The sequence below is a fragment of the Salvelinus namaycush genome, chromosome 7, assembly GCF_016432855.1.
Source record: "Salvelinus namaycush isolate Seneca chromosome 7, SaNama_1.0, whole genome shotgun sequence".
Taxonomy (NCBI): Eukaryota; Metazoa; Chordata; class Actinopteri; order Salmoniformes; family Salmonidae; genus Salvelinus; species Salvelinus namaycush.
In genome coordinates this window covers 36450714-36475716 of record NC_052313.1, presented here as the reverse complement: position 1 = coordinate 36475716, position 25003 = coordinate 36450714, and the positions used below count along the sequence as shown (strand labels likewise).

The following is a 25003-nucleotide window of genomic DNA, read 5'->3' as shown; positions in this document are numbered from 1 at the left end:
CCTATTAGATGTGTAACTTTGTGTGTTTGTCCACACAGTAGTTTCAGTTCTGCCTAATTCTGTCTAGTCACTGGCCCAATTTATTAAATTACCAACTTTTTTGTTAATTGTTACCTCACCTGATGTGGCGATTAGGTGGCTGGTTGTCACGTTCCTGACCTTATTTTCCCTTATTTTGTATTTATTTAGTATGGTCAGGGCGTGAGTTGGGGTGGGTTGTCTATGTGTGTTTTCTATGTTGGGTTTTTTGTGTTCGGCCTGGTATGATTCTCAATCAGAGGCAGCTGTCAATCGTTGTCCCTGATTGAGAATCATACTTAGGCAGCCGGGGTTTCACGTGTGGTTTGTGGGTGTTTGTTCCTTGTTAGTGTTTCGCCACACGGGACTGTCACGGTAGTTTCATTTGTTATTTTGTATCGCATATTGTTTTCGTGTCTATTAAATTACCATGGAAACTAACCACTCTGCATATTGGTCCGATCCATCTCGCCTCTCCTCGTCCGATGAGGAGGACGACATAGACTATCGTTACACTGGTGGAGTCTTTGAAAGAAACCCAGACCCACCACCCACCACAGGTTAGCTGTAGAGGTCATGGCTAGTTCTCCGGGTTTGTGTCTATAATGTGTGACAGCCTCTATCTAATCTAGCTCATGCCAGTCTGGTGAGTGATCCACACTCATAGCCTCAGAACACCCCACATCACAGAAACATTATTACCATGTTCCCATATTGATCCCATATTGATCACTGAGACCATTTCCTATCATCTGTAATCTTAAACGCCTAGATGGTTTCAGGCCTCTAGAACTTTCCCACCTTGTTTTTATCATCTCTAGTTGCTTCCTCTCCCCAAGGTATGACCCGAGTTCCGTACTTCAGCATTCCTTTGGTGCGGCATTGCGAGAGTCAGGGCTGAGGTTGGGGAATGTGTGCGTTATTGGCTGTCGCTATGGGTGTCGCGGCGCTCCTTGTGTTTGCCAGGTCACTTATGGAAATGAGATGTGACATGTGAAAGTGCTGTTTTCTTGGCGAGGTCATTTCAGGAGAAAACAATAAACAATCCCAGAGAGAGACTAGAGGAACAACAACTTTGTAATTGTATACATACACACACACCTCAGGGCAGAAGTAGCAACCCAGGCAGGCCCAGTTAGGGGATTGAGCATAAGCATACATGCTGGCTTTTACACACTGTGAAACCTGGGTTGCGACTTAACACACAAGCACCTGTCTGAAATGCTGAGGCGGGCCTGCTAAATATGTTTTCTCAGAGTGTGTAATGACTCTACCTAACATTAAGAGCCTGTGAAGGGAAGGAGGAGGGGGGACACACACCAACACACAGTATCTGGCAGTCTCAGCTCGTCCTTGGAATGTCCCCTGTAATTATCATGATAATTACCCACAATTTTCCTTTTTCTCATAATACCTGTTAATTACACTCCCAGGTCAAGAGCAGGGTTAAGGAAATAAAATAGGACATTTTAGCCTGAGTTTCTCTGGGTAGGTTTTTATTAGTTGTAATCACAAGTGATTTAATAAAAGAGATGGAGAGGCATGCAACAGGTCACCCAGCGGGAATAGAGTGAGACAGCAAGCAGCAGACACATACACACACACATACAGGAGCAGTCATTGTGGCATGAAATACTAGGAGAAAAATCGTTTAACATAACTTAAAGTACCTTTTTCTCTCTCTCTCTCTCTCTGGCTTCTCTCCGTTTCACTGACAGTAAGGTCTTTGATCTGCTGAGTACCACGCTAAGAAGTAACAAATTCTTTACTGCACTTTATTATAATGTAGGCCTACCAAAATGATTTACGAACTTCGTCCCCAATCATGACCACATACATTAATTACAGTATTACCTGAGTACCGCTTTTCTTTCTTTCATTACGTTTTTTTAGACAATGCTGTGTAATGTCTTGGTGGGAAGAAGCGTGCAAGGCCTCATAAATGCGTATTGGCTCTGTTTCTGAATGATTCTATACGTTTTAGGGACGATATGCCATCCGTCTGACGTAAGGCTGAATTGCACACTTTTGCACGTAAAGATATGATTGGAGTTAATTGCGTTTTAATGTTCAGGAGGCCTTGTTTCCATTGTGATTCTATTTTCCCATGGTCAACATCTGGCTAGAGCAGACTGCCAGCATGTGGTTTCCACTACATTTATATTTATATCCTAAATACTTCAGTCAACACGGTGGCGGGCGGACTTGCCGGTGCGGCCGGGCCGGAGCGAGAGTTTATTGTCGCCGTTACACTTTGCTGTTAAGTGACATCATGTCAAAACACGTTCTCTCCCCCTGCCCGACCACTTGCATTTGTTTTTTCTTGTCTCGTTCAATTTGGAGGGAAAAATAACGTTTGTTGAATGCCACGGGCTCAGACGCCGTTCCCGGGACAATGTTATGAGTGGTCGTTACGGGCCGAGGGATGTGTGTGTGAAATGGAGACGCCTGCTTGTTTTCGCTGGCAGGTTGAGGGGGGTGGGGATTTAGAGGTTTGGGGTAGGGCTGGGTAAGAGGATCCCTGGACCCAGGCCTCTGGTTCTCTAATATGGCCAGGACACACACACCCAGACTCCTAAAGCCCCAACCACCACCACTCCTGTAGTTTCAGCCAGAGCCCCAGCCCCAATTCCATCGCTAGCCACCCGACCACTGAAGACCCAGCCAGCCAGCAGGTCCTATGGCCCTGGCCCCAGCCCCTGCTGCTACTGCTGCTCTAACAGTCCTGGCCCCAGCGTCTATACTAAATCCCCAATCCTTTACCTAAGCCCAAGCCACAGCCAATAGACCCCTGAAGGCCCAGCCAGCCCTGTAGACCCTATAGCTGCTGGTGCAGTAACTGTCCTGGCCCCAGCCCGGTTCTCTCTGCCATGGTCCCCAGCTACCAGCCCCCTGGAAACCAAGCCAGCCAGTACACTCTTAGAAAAAAGGGTTCCAAAAGGGTTCTTAGGCTGTCCCCATAGGAGAACCCTTTTTGGTTCCAGGTAGAACCCCTTTTGGTCCCAGGTAGAACTATTTTGGGTTCCACGTAGAACCCTCTGTGTAAAGGGTTCTACATGGAACTCAAACGGGATCTAACTGGAACCAAAACGGGTTCTTCAAAGGGTTCTCCTATGGGGACAGACAAAGAACCCTTTTAGGTTCTAGCAGCTTTTTTCTAAGAGTGTATGCCATGGTCCTGCCTGACGTGTGCTAAGCAGAGATCTGAGGTCTCTCCTATTCCTGTAGTAGCTGGCCTGGCCCCTGCCCCACTCTATCTGCTAAGGTTTCATGGCCCCACTTCGTGTTGAAAGGTCCTGGAAGATATCGCCTGACTTTCGTTTGCTCTCAGAAATACATGCTCGCCTCCTATATACCGTGAGGCAATCCAGATTCGGTGTGAGCCGTTTGTCATCACATACTTAATACCACAACCATGTCTCCCTCTGCATGTGTTTTTTATACGTCCACTCACAGAGACTCGGAGAGAGAATATAACTAACGGTCTGATATAGATGAATATTGCTCCAATTCTCATCACGCCGCGGAGATTAAGCTATTGAGTTTTGGCCGGGCCTAGAATAACAATCAGAAGCATTTATGTGTTAGAAATATAGTTATAGTGGTCGGAGCAGAGGTTCCCATATGGAGCTGATCAGGGGGAGAGAAGAGCAGAGCAGAGGCTGAGGATCACCTTACTTACTGATGAGTAATTGACCGCCGAGTGGCGAACCCAAAGCCTAAAGCGCTGCTGATTCCACCAGGATGATTCCACATCGCTAACTTCTCCAACATAATTTTTGGGATGGAGGCTCGCTCGCTCCTCACTTCTTTTAAGTAATGCCTTTTTTTAGGCCTCGACTTCGAGTCGGGAGACGCAGAACTTAGGCAGGCCTCTGTAACTTGGAGGGAGATCTAAACCAAAACGCACACGAAAGAGAGACGTTTTTCTTCTCCACTCGTGTCCTGTCTGGCTGTTGGTCGGTGCGGAGCGACCTATTTCGTAAGAATGTCAAGGTTTAGCCAGGCGCTTGATGGTTAATTACTAGCATAGTAGCCTAGCATAGCTCATTCGTCAGGCTTTGTGATTGTCCAACATCAATCATACCCCTTAAAGGAGAATTGTGTTTTTTTTACAAAACAATCTATATTTTCAAAAAGTTTCAACTGTAAACCCCTCCGTACCATGAAAGGGCCTCTATCTCTCATAGTGCTTCCAAGTCATGTCAGGCCCGTTAGCATCCAGAAAATATACATTTCAGAATTTGTCCCTGGAGAATATTGAATGAAGTGTACCAACCTCTCTACACAGCTCGTTGAGGCCCTGTAACGATGTGGTGAGGATGTGTGGACTGCCGTGGGATGGGGTGGCGAGTGGGTCACTCTCAACACGACCAGGAATGGTCAAGGAGAAAGTACTCAGATCTAACTTGACTCATTCACTCTGGAGGTTGGAACGGGGAGAAGGAGGGGAGAGAGATGGAGGGGGAGACAGAGGTTACGGAGGGGGAGAGAGAGAGACATCAACTCCTAGTGAAGTGCTCATAATTTCAGCAGCTCGGGCTTAGTTGATATGAACAAAATGTTTCTCCTCAGCCAGTCATCACCTCCTCCTGGAGCCCAGGGCTGGAGAGACAGGCCCTATTGTAAAACAGACAACTCTCTTTCTTTACCCCTTCATGCTCTTTGGAAGTGTATTCTTTCTCCCTCTCTCTCTCCATCCCTCTCTTTCTCTCTGTCTGTCTCCTGGCTGATGTGGCCAAGGCCCTTGCCTCCCAGGTGGACGTGTGTGTGTGTGCAGCAGGCTGAAGGGCCCTGTTCTCATGTTTCTATCCTCCTATGAGCCTCTCTCCTCTGGTCAGCACACCAAGCTGCCAGAGGCTGAGGAGGCCTGGAGCGCTTGGGGAACCCCTCGTTCATTGTACTCATCCTCCTCCCTCGATCTTTCTTAAATTCTTCCCTTTCTCTATTTCACTCTCTTTTTTCTCCCTTCTCCCTCCGCCTCTCCTAATGGTCCTCACCCTGCTGGCCCTGGACCCAGTTCATTGGTTGTTTGGCTGTCTAACCCCTTTCCAGTAGTTTGGTTGATGACTTGGCTGATGTCTGCACTTCCCTGTTCTCTTATCAAGTCGAGCTCGTTTGTCCCACTCTTTCTCTCTCTCTTTCTCTCTGTCTCTCTCACTCTCTGTCTCTTACTTTTGTCTCTCCCTCCCTCTTGGCGTAGCTCTGGCCTGAACAAGGATAGGGATCGGCCTGCAGGGAAGTGGCTCAAGTTCCAGTTCTGGGTTGACTATACTAGACTAATCTGACGTCCAGTGCAACATACGATTATGGAAGGAGCGGTAATGACAAAGAACAGATAGAGCTTACTCACTTCTTTATTTCCTCTTTAGCCAGCCTTGAGCCTCCCTCCCTACCAACGAGAGCTAATAAAAACTTCCATCACATAACAACCTGGCCCCCAGCCAACAACACACAGACAAAAACAAAAATATCCCCACTAGATGAAAGGCAGAGAGCTGCTACCCTACGCCCCTCATGTCTGGACACTGCTCTGAGAGATTACAGGCCCTATATACTGTCCCTCTCTCCCTCTCTGACTTTCTCTCTCTTTCTCTCTTTTCCCTGTCTCACTCCCACTTCTCGCTCTCTCTCTCCCTCCCTCCCTCACCCTCTGTCTCGCCCCTCCCCTCTCGCTCTCTCTCCTCTCCCTCCCTCACCCTCTGTCGCGCCCCTCCCCTCTCGCTCTCTCTCAATATTGCTTCATGTTTCAGCTGCTTATAGTCACAGTGAGGAGTTAGCCACGACCTTGACACCAGGGTCTTACAGTGTGCTGCCCTCTCTCCACCCCTCCTCTGATTTCCCTCCTACCGAAACCTCTCCAGTTACCATAATTGGCCCAATTATTTGATTAAGTGGAAAAGCTGTGAAGATCTCTAGCCCAAGGAGTGTCTTATCCCGATGTCAAACGCCTCTGCTCTTTCCATCAGGACCAGCCGCCATCTCTTTTTCTTAACTCAATATCACACAGAGGAAAAGACCTTGAGGAAATTATTATTAGAGGAGAAAACCCATTACAAGTGAACAGGTAATGAAAACAGTGATGTTGACATGGTAATTTACAGTCGTGGTAAAGTGGTAGAAACCAGAGGATATTTCTGGTCCTGGAGAAGTTAAGAAAAGGCAGGGTCTGCATTCCAAATGGCACCCTATTCCATATGTGGTACACTACTTTTGACCAGTTTTGACCTATGAGTCCTATGGGTGGGCCCTGGTCAAAAGTAGTGCACTAAATAGGTAATAGGGAGCCATTTGGGAGGCGAGGCACACAGGGTCTCTGAAACCTTCCTGCCCTGTGATCTATCATGCTTCTCGTCAGCCATGACAGTCCTGCCTATTGGACCTGTGGATGTACTATAGGTCGGTATACCCAGGAAAAACAAACAAGAAATAATTGTGGTGGACCATCAACTCGTCATTGACGTAGGCTAGTTGTTGCTGAGTGTTCCTGGCTAGGCCCTAGTGGCAGTAGGTTACAACGAAATGGCAGTTGGTTAGACAGTTAGACAGATTGAAATAAAGCACATCCACACAGTGAAGAAGTGAGGAGGCTCTTCCTTTAGAGAAACAATAACAGTCATAAAGATGATGTGAATAACAGGTAGAAGAGAGAGGAAGAAAGAGAGGGATGACGTGTTTCTGTTTCGCAACAAACTATGTGTCTAGACTACACGTCTGCGGACCCGTTACCCGTCTGGCTTGGCTCGGTCCGGTCGGATGGCGAAGCAATGGTGATGGCGGTGATGACACTCGATGCTGTGCTCGGATTCGAAACATTTCGCCGTCTCGCTGTCTGCCACCGTCGAACTGCCATCCGGCACTCTGCCGATATGTTGTTTTCTCTCAGCATGGCTAAAGTGTGAGAGAGAGAGAGAAGCCCTGGTAAACACATCACTAGCTGAACTGAACACTGTCAGTTGAAATGGAAAAGGAAACTGTATATCTCTATCCCCTGTCTCCCCCTGCCCTCTGTGTCTTGTGTCTCAGCTATTGGGTTAAGACGACACTGAAAACACAGGGTGTCTGGAGAGCGAGAGATTGAAAACACAGGGTGTCTGGAGAGAGAGAGGCGTACGGTCATCAAAATTGGGTGCCTCATTTGCATAAACACACTCAGCGTATTTGCAAATATGAATAGATTAACAAAGTCTTGAAACAGGGCTGAAACCTCCAAAAACTTGCTATGTCTAGGCCTACCTGCACTCACGTGCGCTGTCTAGACTCAGACTGCCTCATTAATTACTGTTGTTGTCACATTCTGTTGCATATTTCAACAAGTGTGCCAATAGCAGGATAACCTTTGAATAGAAATCAACACGCTTGGCTCTGATTACACCTATCTATTGTCGTGGAAATTCAGTACTGAGAGAGACTTGGTCATTTCTTCAAACAATCATCTTTATTTAATGTTGATTAATTATTGCAATAATGAGACCGTCAGCCCAACAGTCTTGACTGACTGTTAGGCTGAGAGTCTAGCCTTTACAGACGATGCACAGTTTTTATATAGCTGATACCAAGATTGCTTAGTCAGTCATTTCTAACCTTCCCATAAGCCACCTTGGTCATCTACACAGGATGGTCTTTTACTTAGTTTTCCAGATGCCAGGAAGATGACACAATGAGGCATTGTTCTCAACTCTTCCAGGCTCTCACTATGTCGAGTCACACACACCACATCTTGTCTATAGAATGCTAGCTTTTAGGTTTTTATCCCCAACATCAATCAATTGTCAGCTTCAAGCGATCTCTAGTAGAACCCATGTCCTCAACACCCAGACTAGCTGCAAGGTGCTAGAGTGGAGACCATAAAACACACAATGAGAAGGACAGAAATATCTTACTGTTCGTTAAATAAATAATTGTTACATATCTAACAAATAAGGTGAATACCACATTTTTCCCTCACACTATACATATTTTACATTGTTTGCGAGATCAGACATCACTATAATGTGTTCATTTTCGGAAGTTCCTTTCATTTCAGCGCATCTAATTTGTAAACATTTCAACTGTATTCAATTATCCCTCAATTCCACAAAAAAATGAACACCCATTCAAATAAAGTAATATTTATTCCCTTTCTTGTGATACAAGTGTCGATGACGAGTTAAATCCCTGAACAAGCGTTCTTATAATGTATTCCATTGAACCCATTTCAGCCAATACCGGGGTGTGTTTGACAGGTCATTACAAACATTTCCGCAGTTGTAACGTTAACGGGAAGAAAACAACAGGCACAAGCAAGAGTATGAAAGAGTTGCAGGAGTACAATGAAAGCAATCAATCCAGCGAGATTTAAGTACTACGTGGATTCTGTACCCCTCAAACACAGAAATAGATGGCTGTAAAAGACAGATCCTCAGGTGGGCGGGGCATGCACAATGCTACAGAGAGGGAGAGAGAGTGAGTGTCTGGATGAATGCCTGCTGCTGCGTAAAGGATTGAGGGCTAGCTACCTTCTGGGGGATCACCTCTCTCTCAGTCATTGGCTAGTCCTGGCAGACAGGGGCCCAAGATGGATGTCTATTCCAGGAAAGATTTTTACTGAAAATGGCCAGCTGTACTTTACAGCCTGTGCTATGGCCTTCATGTCAACCAGTGATGAGATTCACCTCAGTGTGGTAGATTGAAGTGGGGTTGGGGTTGGAAACCGTATCATGTTAGAAGAGATGGTTGACCAGAAAATGTTTGTTGGACGTTGATGATGGAATTTCTGTGTAGTGGTACACGTGTAACATCATATAATACGGAATCTGTCTCCTTTTTTCCTCCCCACTGTGTGTGTGTGTGTGTGTGTGTGTGTGTGTGTGTGTGTGTGTGTGTGTGTGTGTGTGTGTGTGTGTGTGTGTGTGTGTGTGTGTGTGTGTGTGTAACACAGGGAGCCACAATAAAGTGTGATGAGCACACAGGAGCCATCCTTGTTGCCAGGATCATGAGAGGTGGAGCTGCAGACAGAAGTGGTAAGTTCTCTCTCTCCTTCTTTGTCTCTCTTCCTCTCTACTCTCGCTCCCTGTCTCTTCCCCCACCTTCTCTCTCTATCGCTCTCTCTCTCTGTTGTGCCCCCTGTAATCAGTGTGTAATGTAAAGTGTATTCGTGCCCTATAGGGATCTCACAGTGTGAAATTGATATGTAGGGGTGATTTGCCAAGCCCAATAATCACTAATACCACCATGAAGGAGAACCACACACTGCTGGAGAGCAGGGAACAACCCCCTGAAATATGTGCGACTAAAGCAATACAGCCTCACACATACAGTATACTCAGTTTAATACTTATGTATTGTTTAGCCTGATATTAACTTCCAAAGGATTTCTATTAGGTAGGTCAGTATTTGCTATTATGTGTATAGCTGTGTATGTATGCACTCTGTGATATATGTCTGTGTCTTCTTGACTTGTTGTCTCCTTCCTCTCTCTCTCAATTCAATTCAAAGGGCTTCATTGGCATGGGAAACATATGTTTACCTTGCCAAAGCAAGTGAAATAGATAATAAACAGAAGTGAAATAAACAGAAAACATTACACTCACAAATGTTTCAGAGGGATAGAGACATTTCAAATGTCATATTTTGGCTATGTACAGTGTTATAACAATGTGCAAATAGTTACAAAGGGGAAAATAACTAAACATAAATATGGGTCTCTCTCACTCTCCCTTGTCTTGTCCCTGTTCCAGGTCTGATCCATGTAGGGGACGAGCTGAGGGAAGTGAACGGGATTCCTGTGGATGACAAGAAGCCTGATGAAATCCTCCGCATTCTGGTGTGTGTGCGCGTGTGTACGTGCTTGCGTGTGTGTGTTAGTCAATGCTTGTGTGTGTGTGCTATCATTGACCTGCTGTTTATAGTTGTGTTTTGGCCCCATGGCTATAGAGATTTACAGTCTTGTTTGTAGTGGCAGGACTCTCTCCTCCTAACTCATCCTCACTGGTCAGCCATGTCCCTTTGATTCCTCTATGAGTTAATGGCTAGGCTAAACTCTGGCTGCCCCTTCTGAACCAGCAGGCCCAGGAGCAGGCCTTTGTTTGGGACATGTTGGGCCACATAGTCCCCCTGGAAGATACATGCAGGGAGGGGGTTCCTGTAGGGGTCTTTGTAGTCCCTCCAACCACACGCACACACACACACTGCCACAGTCCTCAGATCAGCTCTGGGGAGATGGAGCTGGAGAGGAAAGAGAAAGATAGTTTGGAACTGGTAGACTGTTAAAAGCAGTCCTCTTGGCTCTCCTCTTCCCTCTGATCCACTCCCAACAGTCATCCTATCCGAATGGCCCTCTATTGTTGAAAAATAAAACAGCTATTCATTTTAAAGCTCTCTCATTGGATTAGGCTAGTTGGGTTTTGAGTTATTTTCAATGAAACTGGAGTCTTTATTTTTTCCTCGCTCTCTCTCTCTCTCTCTGGTTCTTTCTATGTCTTTCTCTTTCTCCCACTCTCTCTATCTGTCTATCTCCTGTCTGTGTTTCAGGCCCAGTCTCAAGGGGCCATTACGTTTAAAATAATACCAGGTATCAAAGAGGAGGCGCCGAGCAAGGAGCCCAAGGTAAGGTCCTACTGCTGTCCTGCCGTACTCATTATGCTGATGGGGTTACACACATGGTTTGAGTCCAAAGTGGCATCCTATTCTCTATTTAGTGCACTCCTTTTGACCAGGGCACATAGGGCTCTGGTCAAAAGTAATAAAATATTTAGGGAATAGGGTGTCTTGATTTTGAACAGGGCTTACAGTGCGTTCGGAAAGTATTCAGACCCCTTTTTCCTAATTTTTTTTATGTTACAGCCTTATTCTAAATTGTTTTCAATAGTTTTTTTCCTCATCAATCTACCAACAATACCCCATAATGACAAAGCAAAAACAGGTTTTTAGAACATTTTGAACTATCACATTTGCATAAGTATTCAGACCCTTTACTCAGTACTTTGTTGATGCACCTTTGGCAGCGATTACAGACTCAAGTCTTCTTCTCAAGTCTTCTTGTGCTTGGCACACCTGTATTTGGGGAGTTTCTCCCATTCTTCCCTGCTGATCCTCTCAAGCTTTGTCAGGTTGCATGGGGAGCGTTGCTGCACAGCTATTTTGAGGTCTCTCCAGCGATGTTCAATCGGGTTCAAGCTCAGGCCCTGGCTGGGCCACTCAAGGCCCAGGAGCCACTCCTGCGTTGTCTTGGCTGTGTGCTTCGGGTCGTTGTCTTGTTGTAAGGTGAACCTTTGCCCCAGTCTGCGGTCTTGAGCGCTCTGGAGCAGGTTCTTCCATCTCCAGCTCTGTCAGAGTGACCATCAGGTTCTTGGTCACCTCCCTGACCAAGGTCTTTCTCCCCCGATTGCTCAGTTTGGCCGGGCGGCCAGCTCTAAGAAGAGTCTTGTTGGTTCAAAAATCTTACATTTTAGAATGATGGAGGCCAATGTGTTCTTGGGGTCCTTCAATGCTGCAGAATTGTTTTGGACCCTTCCCCAGATCTGTGCCACGACACAATCCTGTCTCGGAGCTCTCTGGACAATTTCTTGGACCTCATACCTTGGTTTTTGCTCTGACACCCAACGTTAACTGTGGGACCTTTGTATAATAAAAATTATAATATTATATATAAAGACAAAGAGCTGTGAGACAGAGGTTTAATCCTGGACACATGAAAAGCTGGGTGTATACGGAGGGTGCGGGGCAACAGAAGATGAACAGCAGAGGGGCTAAGGATTTTAGAGAAGGTGAAAGGGCCGATGAAACGGCCCTTTCAAGGACCAGAGTACAGGCTGGCTGATGATCCAATGAGGGTGCAGAATGCCTTCCAGAACCGAGACGAGAACTGAGGACCATGATCGAACACCATGTCGACCGGAAGTCCATGGATCCGGAAGATGTGCTGCACCATGAGCTGAGCCAAAACCTTGGCTGAGGGTAACTTGGGAAGAGGAATAAAATGGGCGGCTTTAGAAATATCCTATCCACCACCGTCAGAATCGTGGTGTTGCCATCTGGCGTAGGAAGACCAGTAACAAAGTCCAGGAATATATGGGAGGAATAGGGAGTGGTTGAAGAAGGCCGGCCGAAGCTTTCCGCAGATTCTTATTTTGTGCACACACAGTGCAGGCGGCGACGAATGCAGAGACATCAGGAACCAGTGTCCGACGGGTGCCTGGATGGCAGGTCAGTTTCGAGGAATGTGCCCATTCCAGGACTGGGGACAAACACCCGGTTAGCCGGAATCCCCCACGTTTGTATAGCCCCACTGTGCCTTACGGACCAGGCTCTCTTTACCCCAGATGAGTGCAGCCGCTAGACAGGAGGTAGGGAGGATGGTCTCGGGGTCAGACGGAGTAGCAGCGGGGCTATACAAATGTGGGAGTGCGCCAGGCTTCACATTCTTGGACCCTGGGCGGTAGGAGAGAGTGAAATTGAAACGGGGGAATAACAGTTCCCAACGAGCTTGCCTAGAGTTGAGGCGCTTGGTGGTGCAAAGATATTCCAGGTTGTTATGGTCAGTCCACACTAAGAATGGGTGTTTCCGCACCCTCCAACCAGTACCTTCACTCCTCCAATGCCATCTTGAGGCGAGGAGTTCTCGATTTCCCACATCAAAGTTCCTCTCAGCAGGGGTAAGACCCTGCAGGGGTGCAGCTTTTGGTCCTGGGCAGAACGTTGGGACAGGACGGACCCCACTCCGGGAGAGTGGCTTGCTGCCTAATAGAGAATCTGCAGAATTGCTCCAGCAATGTATTGAATGCATGGTCATGGTGTTCTGCCAGGGTATGGAGTCCTTCCATAAGGCTTTGCAGTAACTCCTTGTGTCTTCCAATGGTGGCTCCTTGGGAAGAGACAGCGTTGCGGATCTTGTCCAAGTCTGCTGGGTCAGTCATGGCCAGTGCACATTACCAAGGCTCAGGCTAAGACCCAGATGCAGACATAGGAGGCGGATATTATGAGACTCAGAGTTTATTATAGTACAAGGGGCAGGCAAAGGTAAGTCAAGCCAGGCAAAGAGTCGTAATCCAAATCAGAGTCAGGCAGGTACAGGACGGCAGGCAGGCAGAAAGGTCAGAACTGGGAAAACTAGGAAAAACAAAAACTAGAGCACAGGAAACACGGGAACACGCTGGTAGGACTTGATGGGACCAGACAAACTGGCAACAGGCAAACAGAAAGCGCAGGTATAAATACACAGGGGGGAGATGGGAGACACGTGGTGGTGGGTGACAATAGAGGGAATTTGGTGCTATTTCAGACCTTGTGTGAGTGGACTGAGAGGTCCTCTCTAGCTGCTTACTGCCTCTAGTTCTGGAGTCTTAGTCTGCATCCCAAATGATACCTTATTCCCTATATAGTGCCTATAGCGCACTACTTTTGACCAGGGCCCATGAGGCACTATATGTGACCCGTTTCAGGAAACTAGGTGTATTTTGCAAGTCACGACTTCACAGGAGAGCCATTTGAACATTTAAAAAATATATATTTTTATTATCAAAATGTGTTTTTTGGCAGAAATGCTCTTTCATATGCCTTAATAACAAACGTGTCTGTAAATCTGTAAAAAGGATGACTGCTATGGTGTGTGGTCATCCACACCCCCTCCCAAAATTACTGCTGTGCCATTTTTCCCCCTTGCATTACTTGACATAGATCCAGAAAAACTAGATGTGTAAATCTAGTAAGTCCAGAACTGGCATAGTCCTTTAATGGGTCCTTTAAGACAATACAATTGCTAAATTACAAGCCTTGTTGGTTAAGCCGCAGAAAACGCGAGCAACCTTCCCACTAGCCATGATTGGCTAAGATAATGAGTGGTCTGGACATGCCGAGAGAGGAGTTGGGATTGGTCTGCCATATAGAAGGCTTCTGTCAATTTGAGCTGGTCAGTCTGTGTTGGTAATCCTGTCAAACACATTTATTAAAAAAATGAAAAAAAAAATGTGTCGTGTAGTGGCGCTGCATAAGTGTTGCTCTCCACTTTCTGGAGGATCGAGTTTTGAAATCAGTGGAATTAGAGTATGATAGCTTAAGAGATGGAGAAAACACCTGTCTAAGGATTACATCTTCAAACTAAGGGCAACCGTGGCATGGCATCTGTGACAGGGAGACACAGCCATCATGCATGATGATGTATACGGGTCCGATCGTCTAGCTAGCTACATTTTCAGATATTACACGTTTCTAATTTTCAAGCTAAAGTGTACTGTTAGCTAGCGAACGTTAGCTGGCTGGCTCCCTAGCTAACGTTACGTGTATGACGTAATTATTCGCATCCCAGAGCCATTTGCTTTGCCAGTTAGAGCCTAATGTTAGCAAGCAAACATTGAACCTGGTTGGTTAGCTCCCAGCAGATTCATGCAGGTAACAACAATGTAGTAACAACATGATTGGGCACTATGTTCATTGTTGTTTAACTAGCTAACGTTAGCTGGCTGGCTCATTGTTCATTGTTCATTGTTTAGCTAGCTAGCTAGCTAGCTACATGTCTTAAGCTAAAGTGTATAACACCCGTTGAATATGACCGGTGTCAGTAAACGTTGGCAAAAAAGCGTAATGAAATTGTTGCCAGCAGAGCTGGTTAGGCTGTTTTCATGTTATCCAGAGGTAATCAAATCATTGGCCAGAGCATCAAGTGTGTGCTCCAGTTGCAAGATTCACTATTTTTCTAAAATAAGTTGGGAAAAAACTACTTTTGGTGTTCACACGTGTATTCGTTTTTTAAAATTAAGGAATCAAATGTAAGTCATATTTTACATTGCTGGACACATATCAATTAAGCAACCATCAACAAATTGACTCAGAAGAACTTGTGTTGAACTGATCTGTAGAATGTGATATGGTTGCTTGTGTCTGGGTTTCTGTTGTGGCTGTAGGTGTATGTGTACTGTAAATGTAGTTGCTTGTAATGTTAGGTGGGTGTTTTAAATCCACCGTCTGGCTGTATCCTGTATTCTCCAACTCATAGTAGTGATGTATAGTCTTTCATAGACATTTATCAATAACAGAAGGGGGCTAGGGAGAGTAGGGGGCTCAGGTCAAAACACAAGCTGGAATATCATTTGTCAGAACACAGGGTGCATGTGTGCATGTATGCATGTATGTGGGGGTGGATTGGAGGGGGGTTGTACTCTCTGTCATACTTTAATGGTTTTAATATGTCCATTTCAGACATCAATCTAAACCTGTGTATCGGTGCCAGAACTTCAGCCTCCCCTCTGCGAAGAGCTAGTTTACTATTTTTCCTGGGCTACTATAAATATATTGAAGTGTGGGCTAATTGGGTACACATGTGTATAACTGTAAAAGAAAGAAAGATGGACAAGGGGAGAGAGGAGAGGGAGAGACAACCGGGAGCTTTCAGCAAGGATGTAATTGGTTTATTATGCTCTAGGGCTGTTTAGCCAGACCCAAACAAAAGGTCCCCATCTGAAACATAATTTCACTACATGACAACAAAGCACTCCACCCTGGCACATGCAGAGACGAGCAGAGACTTTGTCCTCTTTATCACCCTCTCTCTCTCTCTCTCTCTCTCTCTGTCTCTCTCTCTCTCTCTCTCTCTCTCTCTCTCTCTCTCTCTCTCTCTCTCTCTCTGTCTCTCTCTCTCTCTCTCTCTCTCTCTCTCTCTCACGCTTTCTCTCTCTCCTCTCTCTTGTTCTATGCACATGCTCACCAGTGGCTAAGGACTTGTAATTTACTGTGACACTCCTGTAGCGTCTTTGAGTGAGGATGTAGTGAGTTGTTTTCACTATAAAGTTAAAGATGTCCCTCTCTCAGGTCTTAGCTCTGTTGTGTTGATGACAAGGTGTGTCCCTGCCTCCCCTGACTGCCAAGATAAATTAGCCCATCTCGTAAAAAACTTTTTTTCCCTGTTCAGTAGGGAAAGATTACTGATGTTAATTTGACTTGCGAATCAGCCCAAATCACCAAGTGGAACGAAGCAGGAGTCACATTTGGAGGCTCTGACTCAGTCGATGTTAAAGTCTCGCCACGCTCGGAGACGGCTGAAAGACTTTAGTCTTTAGGGGTGTTCCTCCCCCCATTTCCCTATATAGTGCACTATTTTTTCACCAGAGCTCTATCTGCCCTGGTCAAAGAAGTGGACTATGTAGGGAATAGGATGCCATTTGGGACACCGGCCATGTTGATGGAATAACCAATAGAGGCCTGGGCCAATGGTTGCAGGTAATAGACTCCTGATTGCACAGACCTTTCCTGGCCAATCACGTTAAGCGACAGTGAAGGGCGTCTGTTCTGGTTCCGAAGCCGGGATAAGCTCACATGGCTGTAGCGACGGCCTACCTTGATGTCGCTACGCCGACTAGGGGGAGAGGAGACGCTGGAGTGTGGAAAGGTAACTGCTGTCATGTTTTTTCTGTCTTTCTTTGTCTCTCCACCACCTGTCTCTCTCTCTTGTCCTCTCTCCCTCTCCCCCCTCTCTCCACCTTCCCCTCTGTCTCTCGCTCTTTCTCCACCCCCCTCTCGCCTCCCTTCTCCCTTCCTCTCTCCCTCTCTCAACCCCCCCTCCCTCTCCCTTCCTCTCATCTCTCTCCAGATGTTTGTGAAGACACTGTTTGACTACGAACCAGCGGAGGACAAAGCCATCCCGTGTAAGGAGGCGGGCCTGACCTTCAAGAGGGGAGATATCCTTCAGATCATGAGCCAAGATGATGCAACCTGGTGGCAGGCCAAACAAGACAGCCATGTCAACCCCCGCGCCGGCCTCATACCCTCCAAACAGTTCCAGGAGAGGTGAGTGAGCTACCTAGACAGATCCTAACTACCTACCCCCGACCCCCTCTCCCTCCTGTCACCCTCTCCCCCAGCCTTGTCCCCTTCTAACTGTTCCAGGAGATGTGAGCTACGGGTCAGACAGCTCCTCTACACCCCCTAAACTATGTACTTCAACTCCACCTCTCCCCCATAACCCCTTATCCTCCTCACCCCCTCCCCCATAACCCCCTGTCTGCCTGGCACCCTACTACAAGCCCCCCCCCCCCCCCCCAACTCCCTGTCTTCCTCTCCTCTCCACCTTTCCCCCCTGGCCCCTCTCCCCTTTTCTCAGCCAGAGGCCAGGGTAAAGCCTTTCTATATGCCTGTCTGTCTGCCACCACCATTACAAGCCCAGTCCAGGCTTGGGGTGTTTCACTGCCGTCACAATGAAAGGAATTACTTTTTCCCTCTCTCTCTTTCCTTTCCCCCCCTTCCATTCCTCTCTCCATTTGACTTTTTCTTCCCTTTCTTTCGCCTGGCCTCACACTGCCAAAATACTTTGGATTTCCGCGCACGTCTGGCCCGAAATGAGTAATGACAGAAAATGATAGCACTGGTACTGATCCACTTTGGAAGGGGAGTGGATGGAAAATTGCACAGTGGCGTGCTTAGATGGCTGCTGATGTGCAACACAGGGCTGGAGGGCTGGGGCAGTTTCTTGGCGACCGACGAGCAGCTTTTTCAATAGCAGGCATTGTGTTTTTTTACTTTCTTATCCCACCTCTCTCTCTCTCCCTCTTTCTCTCTCCCTCCTCTCTCCTTTTCTCCCTCTCCCTCTCTTCTGCTTCTTCTTCCTTTTCTTTTTCTCTCTCTTTTTTGTCCTAAAGCATGAACGGAATGGATATTTAAGAATGTTTCTGGGTATCATAGCAGAAAGTGTTTATTAATCCCAGTGCGGCTGTGAAAGCTGATGGTTTTATTGTGCTTCTTCTCCCTCTCCTCTCTGTCTCTCTCCTCTTTCCTCTCCTCTCTTCCTCTTCTCTTCTAGGAGATTTGCACTGCGTCAGCCCGCCGCCCATGTTTTTCAGGCCCAGAAGATCTCCAACAGAAGATCATGTAAGAATATATCACAGCCACACACACAAGCACACCCAGAGATCATCTATGCATATATCTCCTGCCACTAGCCAGTCACTCCCTCAGTGGAACAGAACAGGTGCCTTAGTGAGGGCCTTCAGCATACCTGACAGGGAGTACATGGGGATAGCTGTCACGAGACTGGTCCACTAGGCTCATATGTTTATGATTGATTAACGATCAGGTGTAAGCCCTACACTCTGAAACGCTCCAAGGCTGCAATGCTGGTGCTCATTTAGGGAAATGTTGTGTCTGGCTTGCTCCCTCGCACCCTCCCTCTCTCTGTGTTGATATGTTGTATATTTGGGGCTGCCCTCTGGAAAACCTCTCCCTATCCACTATAAGTGCTGCTCTGCAAGGTTTAATGAAGAATTAATGATCCGATAGGAAATAGACTGTATGTGAGGATGTGATAGGGGCTCATTCTCAGAGCTGTAAATTAACCACCCGCTAGCTGAGCACCGCTCTGGTTTACACATTAACATGTTTTACTGTGTGGGAACATGTGGTCCTTCTGCCTCAAGACTGCACCACACACACACACACACACACACACACACACACACACACACACACACACACACACACACACACACACACACACACACACACACACACACACACACACACACACACACACACACACAGAACAGACAGAGGCCTCAACACTTCACTATTTCACATGTTAACTCACTAATAGCCACACACACTTACCTGGTGCTGTAATAACACTGTTATTATGACACTTTACAATATTAACAGTGAAGTGATTAACAGGTAATTACAAGGTAATTAACACTTTAGACAGAAACCAACTATGTCTGTCCTGAGGTGTTTATTTCCCTATGCAGCCCCGGACCTAGCTTGTCAGAGTGTGTGTACACAGTTCCTCTCAGGCATGTCAATATGTGTGTCTGTGTGTGTGTGTGTGTGTATGTGTGCGTGTCAAAGTGTGTGTCTAGTACTGTGTGTACACACTGCCTCTCAGGCGAGGAGGTGTTTATTCCTTTTCTCTGTTCCCTCTCTCCACCTTTTCGTCATGCGGCCTCGATACCTCCCTCCATCTCTCTCTCTCTCTCTTTCGATCTCTCTGTGTGTTCTGTCAATCTCCACGTCTGACACATATCCAGTAGTAAAGCCAAGGAGCAAACAGTTTCTTTACTGTAACATATTATTCATCTGGTTCCTAAACATATGAGCAGATGCTGCTGGTTTGGATCTGGTCTGGTAGCACATACAGAGTCCATGTTTTCAAATAGTCTAATATAACTAGTGTATATAACTAGGCTTCTCCAAGCTCTGATGCTGCTGATGGTCATTAGTAGCCTACCAAACTTGCAAACTGCCTGGTACTCAGCACTCTATAGTCCCTCTAATCACTCTGACATCAATGCAAATGTAATCGAAAATATAATCAAATACTTCATGAGAGCCCATGAGCTCATGTTGCACAACATTTCTATAGGCTATGATATTGTGTGAGAAAACAGAGTAATGGCCTCTATTAAAAAGAGGAGGTTCCCATCAGCTTTCTATAGGCTCGGCATACTATATTTATTTCTCAACTTTCCTAATATTAAGCACATTGCTTCTCTTTACATCAGGAGTATAGTCAACCTGGCTGGCATGAAAATGAACGACGGGAAAAGCGTCCTCCATTCGCTATTTAAGTGCATAGATGACATGTATTTTTTCCCCTACCCCTGTTCTGAGTTAGGTGCATGATAATGGTCTATTCTAAATGAAAACTAATTTCACACATATATTATTTACTATATGTAAAGACGAGATTCAATTAAGAATAGTCTGATGGGTGACAGTATTAGCCTATCACCTGTGAATGATACAGTATATTGACACTTGTAAATGATGCCCAGCTTGTTTGCAGTAAGGAAAGAAACAGCGCTTGCCTTTTTTTGTGACTTTTTCAAATCATAGTCACACAACCCATATAGCCTAGCCCATAGGCCTATGTGTTTTGATAAGGTTTGTATCACAACTAAAGTGGCCAAATAACTTCTTAAAATGAAGCACATTAATCCACTTTACAACCGGAGTTTCAATTTTGGGGAAGATAATTTCCACCATAAAAATTCACTTTTATAATAAAGCATTACATGCATAATCACAATTGCAGTCATTTTTGATAATGGTGAAATATATTTTGATGGTGTAGGCTTTATTAAATAGATTTATTAGACTAAAATGTAGATGTTCCTAAGGTCTGCTGCAGTGGCTTGTAGGCTATACATGGAAGCCAGGAGATGCTAAATGTGTTTATGTTAATGGTCAATTACTGTGAGACCGGCAGTTATTTGCTTGACAATCACCGGCTGACAAAATGTCATGACCGCCACAGCTTTACGCACGCGCAGCAGTAGTAGTATGTAATACCTGTGTATGTGTCCCAAATGGCACCCTATTCCCTAAATAGTGCACTTCTTTTGACCCAAGTCTTATGGGTTCAGTATAAAGGTAATAGGGTGCCATTTAAGGGACACACTCTTTGAGCAGTAGCAGTAGGTTAATGTAATGCATGGGTGTGTATCGTAAATACTGGGCGGCCGTACAGTATGATGAATATAATGTACCTGTGTTGAGTAAGAAGTCCCAGTCTCAGGGTGTGTCCCCAATGGCACTCTATGCCCCATGTTCCCTATGGGCCATTGTCAAACGTAGTGCAAAGAGAATAGGGTGGCATTTGGGACATTGTCAGGTTTTAATGTATGAGCTGGGAGCTGTTCTCTACTACTCTACACTCACATACTCTACTGTACTCACTGTACTCTGTAGGAGTTACTGGACATATTGTTTGCACTGTATAGGAGCCATGTCTACTTATGTTTAGCTACCCAACACCAACCCTCTCTGAGGCAACGTAGAGAATGACATAACACAGAAGAGGGAGTGAAGAGAGGGGGAGCCAGAGAGAAGGGGTAAGAGAAAGGGTAGTAGAAAATCTGGAAACGGAGGGGAAAGGGTCAACGGAAACCGAACAAGAGAGACAGGAAGCATTGTGGGGAATGAAAGGGGGAGCCAGAGAGAAAGGGAGAGTCAAAGAGAGAGAAAGATAAAAAGGCAGGAGGTGAGAGAGAGAGAGAGACATATGGAGAGAGTGTGAGAAAGAAAGAGAAGAGAGAGAGTATGTGACCCTATGGACTGTCGGTAGCCAGGTCAGGAGGAGGGGAGGGCGAGTTCCTCTGGTTTAGACCAGGCTCTAGTTCAGTCAGCCCTGTTTGGCTCTGGCCAGTCATAAAGCATTAGCTATTTGAAAGATACCAAAGATACCTGCTGTTACAGAGGGAGATGTGTGTGCAGACATGCGTGCATGCATTTATGTGTGCACGTGAACGTGTGTGTACATACGTGTGTTTGTGCGTGCCAGGGGTCCGGGGATCTTAGTGTTTCCAGCCCAGGAGCAGGAGCTGTCTCCATCGGCTGGAACAATATTGATCTTGGACTGAAACGGCCTATCTAGCTTCACTTAACCGTGTCCATGTAGGCCTTATAAATAGTCTCATTCTCCTTCTAAGATGTACCCTATGCTGGAATAATGTAGATTTATGCCTTAAAACATTTGGTAATAAAAAGCTTTAGCCTTAGTTGCTAAACATAGTTTGGTTAAAGTATTTTTTCCTGAATTTCATGGTGGCTAGTCTAGGCTGGTTTTGATACCTCTCCCTCCCTCCCTTTGTCTCCCCTTCCTCCCTCACTCATCTTTCGTCCCTCCATCATTACCCAAACCTTGAATCATGTCCCTCTGACTTTCTTCCAGTCTGCTGTTCTTCTCTTTATCCTCTATCCATCTCATTCCCTCTCCTATTTCTCCTCTACGCATCCTCTCCTCTACCCTCTCCTACTCTCCTCTACCCTCTCCTACTCTCCTCTACCCTCTCCTACTCTCCTCTACCCTCTCTTACTCTCCTCTACCCTCTCCTACTCTCCTCTACCCTCTCCTACTCTCCTCTACCCTCTCCTACTCTCCTCTACCCTCTCCTACTCTCCTCTACCCTCTCCTAATCTCATATACCCATCCTCTCCTTTATCCATCATCTCATTCCCTCTTCTTTCTCCACTACCCAAACTCTCCTCCAGTCTGACAGAGGCTTGACAGAGGCTTGACAGAGGCTTGACAGAGGCTTGACAGAGGCTTGACAGAGGCTTGACAGAGGCTTGACAGCTTCCTGAGCGATTTTACTATAGCATGTCTCTCACATGCGAATCCCCTATAGCTCGTCTCGCCATACATTATTATAGCACGCCACGTCTCTCCATACTTTTGACATGTAATCACTCCCCTGTCTGACTGTATAGTAGTTAGGAGCGCTAGCCTAGCTGCCAAAAATGTGGGTGCACTTATAGCTCACCTTGAGGCCTTCTCTGTCTCTCTCCCTCCACAGGTTACTGTTGTCTCATCAGACACACGCTCACTTTCTCTTAACTGCTGAAAGATTTAACCATTTTTAAATGGAATACTACTAAGTGCCCATGAACCTGGCCTTCCCTCAATTTATAGAACTATTTCAAATCTCAATTCAAATGTGTATAACTATTTAAAGTCTCAACTGAAATGGTCACAGACAGAGGAGTTCAAGAACAGTTGAATCCCGTTGAAACTCAGTTTAATTTCAGCCAGGAGGGTTGTCTCGATAATGTGTATTAGAGACAACACTTGACAGTGTTTTGAATGGCCTCACAACTAGCTGCTCCAAGTTTTAGTATTACACATAAATAATAAAATAATAAAACCGTCAACATCAGAACAACTCATAACACAGTGTGTTAGTTATTCGTCTCTGTGCGTATACATTTCTGGATAGACACTCATCATTAACGTTCATTCTGAAACGCAATCATAAACAGATTAGAGGCAGAGGAGCTCAAAGGTTCAAATGCAAACCAGCTCCCCTCGTTACCGGCGGTTATGGCAAGACTGTACACAATCTATCTAACCGCCGTCGTTCCGATCTCTGTCGTCCCGACGTATGAAAACTATCTAATTTCATGTCATCTGGAAAATTCCGCCCGGTCTCATCCTGACCATAAAAAGGTTGAGTTTGTTCGAGGGAAGGAAGGAGGGAAGGCCATCTCCATCTGTGTGTTGGCCTCCAGGCAGAGTGACATCAGCCCATAACTCAGAGCCATTCAGAGCGTGTTGACTGGGGGTCATTCCACAGCCTCTTCACCGGTAAGGGGATAGCTGAGAGATGAGTCTCACTGCCAAGGAGGAGGAAGATGGAGAGAGGGAGGGGGACAGACAGAGAGAGAGAGGGACAGAGAGAGAGAGAGAGGTGGAGAGAGACAGGGAGCTGGAGAGAGGGACAGAGTGACGGCGTGAAGGAGTGAGGGAGAGACTGAATGACCACTCAGTGGCCAGGTAAAGAGCGCACTGCGTGAGGAGAGAAGACATCTGCAGTATAGGACAGTGCTGAACTGATGCATGGCCTGTATTGGGAATCCCTGCCCTGTAGTAACCAAAAAAAGTGTCCAACAAATCAAAATATATTTGAGATTCTTCAAAGTAGCCACTCTTTGCCTTGATGACAACTTTTCACATTCTTGGCATTCTCTCAACCAGCTTCATGAGGTAGTCAACTGGAATTAATTTGAATTAACAGGTGGGCCTTGTTAAAAGTTAATTTGTGGAATTTCTTTCCTTCTTAATCCGTTTGAGCCAATCAGTTGTGTTGTGACAAGGTAGGGTTGGTACAGAAGATAGCCCTATTTGGTAAAAGACCAAGTCAATAGTATAGCAAGAACAGCTCCAATAAGCAAAGAGAAACGACAGTCCATCATTACTTTAAGACATGAAGGTCAGTCAATCCGGAAAATTTCAAGAACATTTAAAGTTTCTTCAAGTGCAGTCGCAACAACCATCAATCGCTATGAGGAAACTGGCTCTCATGAGGACCGCCACAGCAAAGCAAGACCCAGAATTTCCTCTAATGAACTCATCCTCTGCAGCAGAGTTACCTGCCTCAGAAATTTCAGCCCAAATAAATGCTTCACAGTGTTCAAATAACAGACACATCTCAACATCAACTGTTCAGAGGAGACTGCGTGAATCAGGCTTTCATGGTCGAATTGCTGCAAAGAAACCACTACTAAAAGACACCAATAAGAAGAAGAGACTTGCTTGGGCCAAGAAACACGAGCAATAGACGAAATCTGTCCTTTTATCTGATGAGTACAAATTTGCGATTTTTGTTTCCAACCGCCTTGTCTTTGTGAGAGTAGGTGAATGGATGATCTTTACATGTGTGGTTCCCACCGTGAAGCATGGAGGAGGTGTGATGGTGTGGGGGTGCTTTGCTGGTGACACTGTCAGTGATTTATTTAGAATTCAAGGCACACTTAACCAGCATGGCTACCACAGCGTTCTGCAGCGATATGCCATCCCATCTGGTTTGCGCTTAGTGGGACTATCATTTTTTTTTCAACAGGACAATTACCCAACACACCTCCAGGCTGTGTAAGGGCTATTTGACCAAGAAGAAGAGTGATGGAGTGCTGCATCAGATGACCTGGCCTTCACAATCACCTGACTTCAACCCAATTGAGATGGTTTGGGATGAGTTGGACTGCAGAGTGAAGTAAAAGCAGCCAACAAGTGCTCAGCATATGTGGGAACTTCTTCATAACTGTGGGGAAAGCATTCCAGGTGAAGCTGGTTAAGAGAATGCGAGAGTGTGCAAAGCTGTCATCAAGGCAAAGGGTGGCTACTTTGAAGAATCTCAAATATACAATATATATTTGTTTAACACTTTTTTGGTAACTACATGATTCCATGTGTTATTTATAGTTTTGATGTCTTGACTATTATTCTACAATGTAGAAAATAGTAAAAATAAATAAAAACCCTTGAATGAGTAGGTTTGTCCAAACTTTTGACTGGTACTCTGTCTCTATTTCTTGGAGCACTCAGCTCCTGCAGTAGCATAGCATCCACCAACCCAGGCCTTCCCCTGTCAGAGTTTTCTCCCCCCCAGCCACAGAATCCAACCACAGAGACACCATAGAGGCCAGATGTGAGGCAATGTCCCCCTCTCCCCTTTTATTTATCCCTCTTCCCCCCTCCATCTCACCCCTCTGTCACCCTTCTGGTGAGGTTTCATTGTGGAGCTCTGTG

At 45.9% G+C, this 25003-nt stretch overlaps 1 protein-coding gene across 1 annotated transcript in view; it reads left to right on the top strand.

The window, feature by feature from the left end:
• mpp7a (membrane protein, palmitoylated 7a (MAGUK p55 subfamily member 7)) overlaps positions 1-25003 on the top strand; it is a 192881-nt gene that overhangs the window by 94651 nt on the left and 73227 nt on the right. The window contains exons 7-11 of the mRNA XM_038997028.1: positions 8939-9020; positions 9738-9823; positions 10531-10605; positions 16580-16776; positions 17786-17853. Of these exons, the coding sequence (XP_038852956.1) occupies positions 8939-9020; positions 9738-9823; positions 10531-10605; positions 16580-16776; positions 17786-17853 (508 nt within the window). The remainder of the gene's footprint in view (positions 1-8938; positions 9021-9737; positions 9824-10530; positions 10606-16579; positions 16777-17785; positions 17854-25003) is intronic.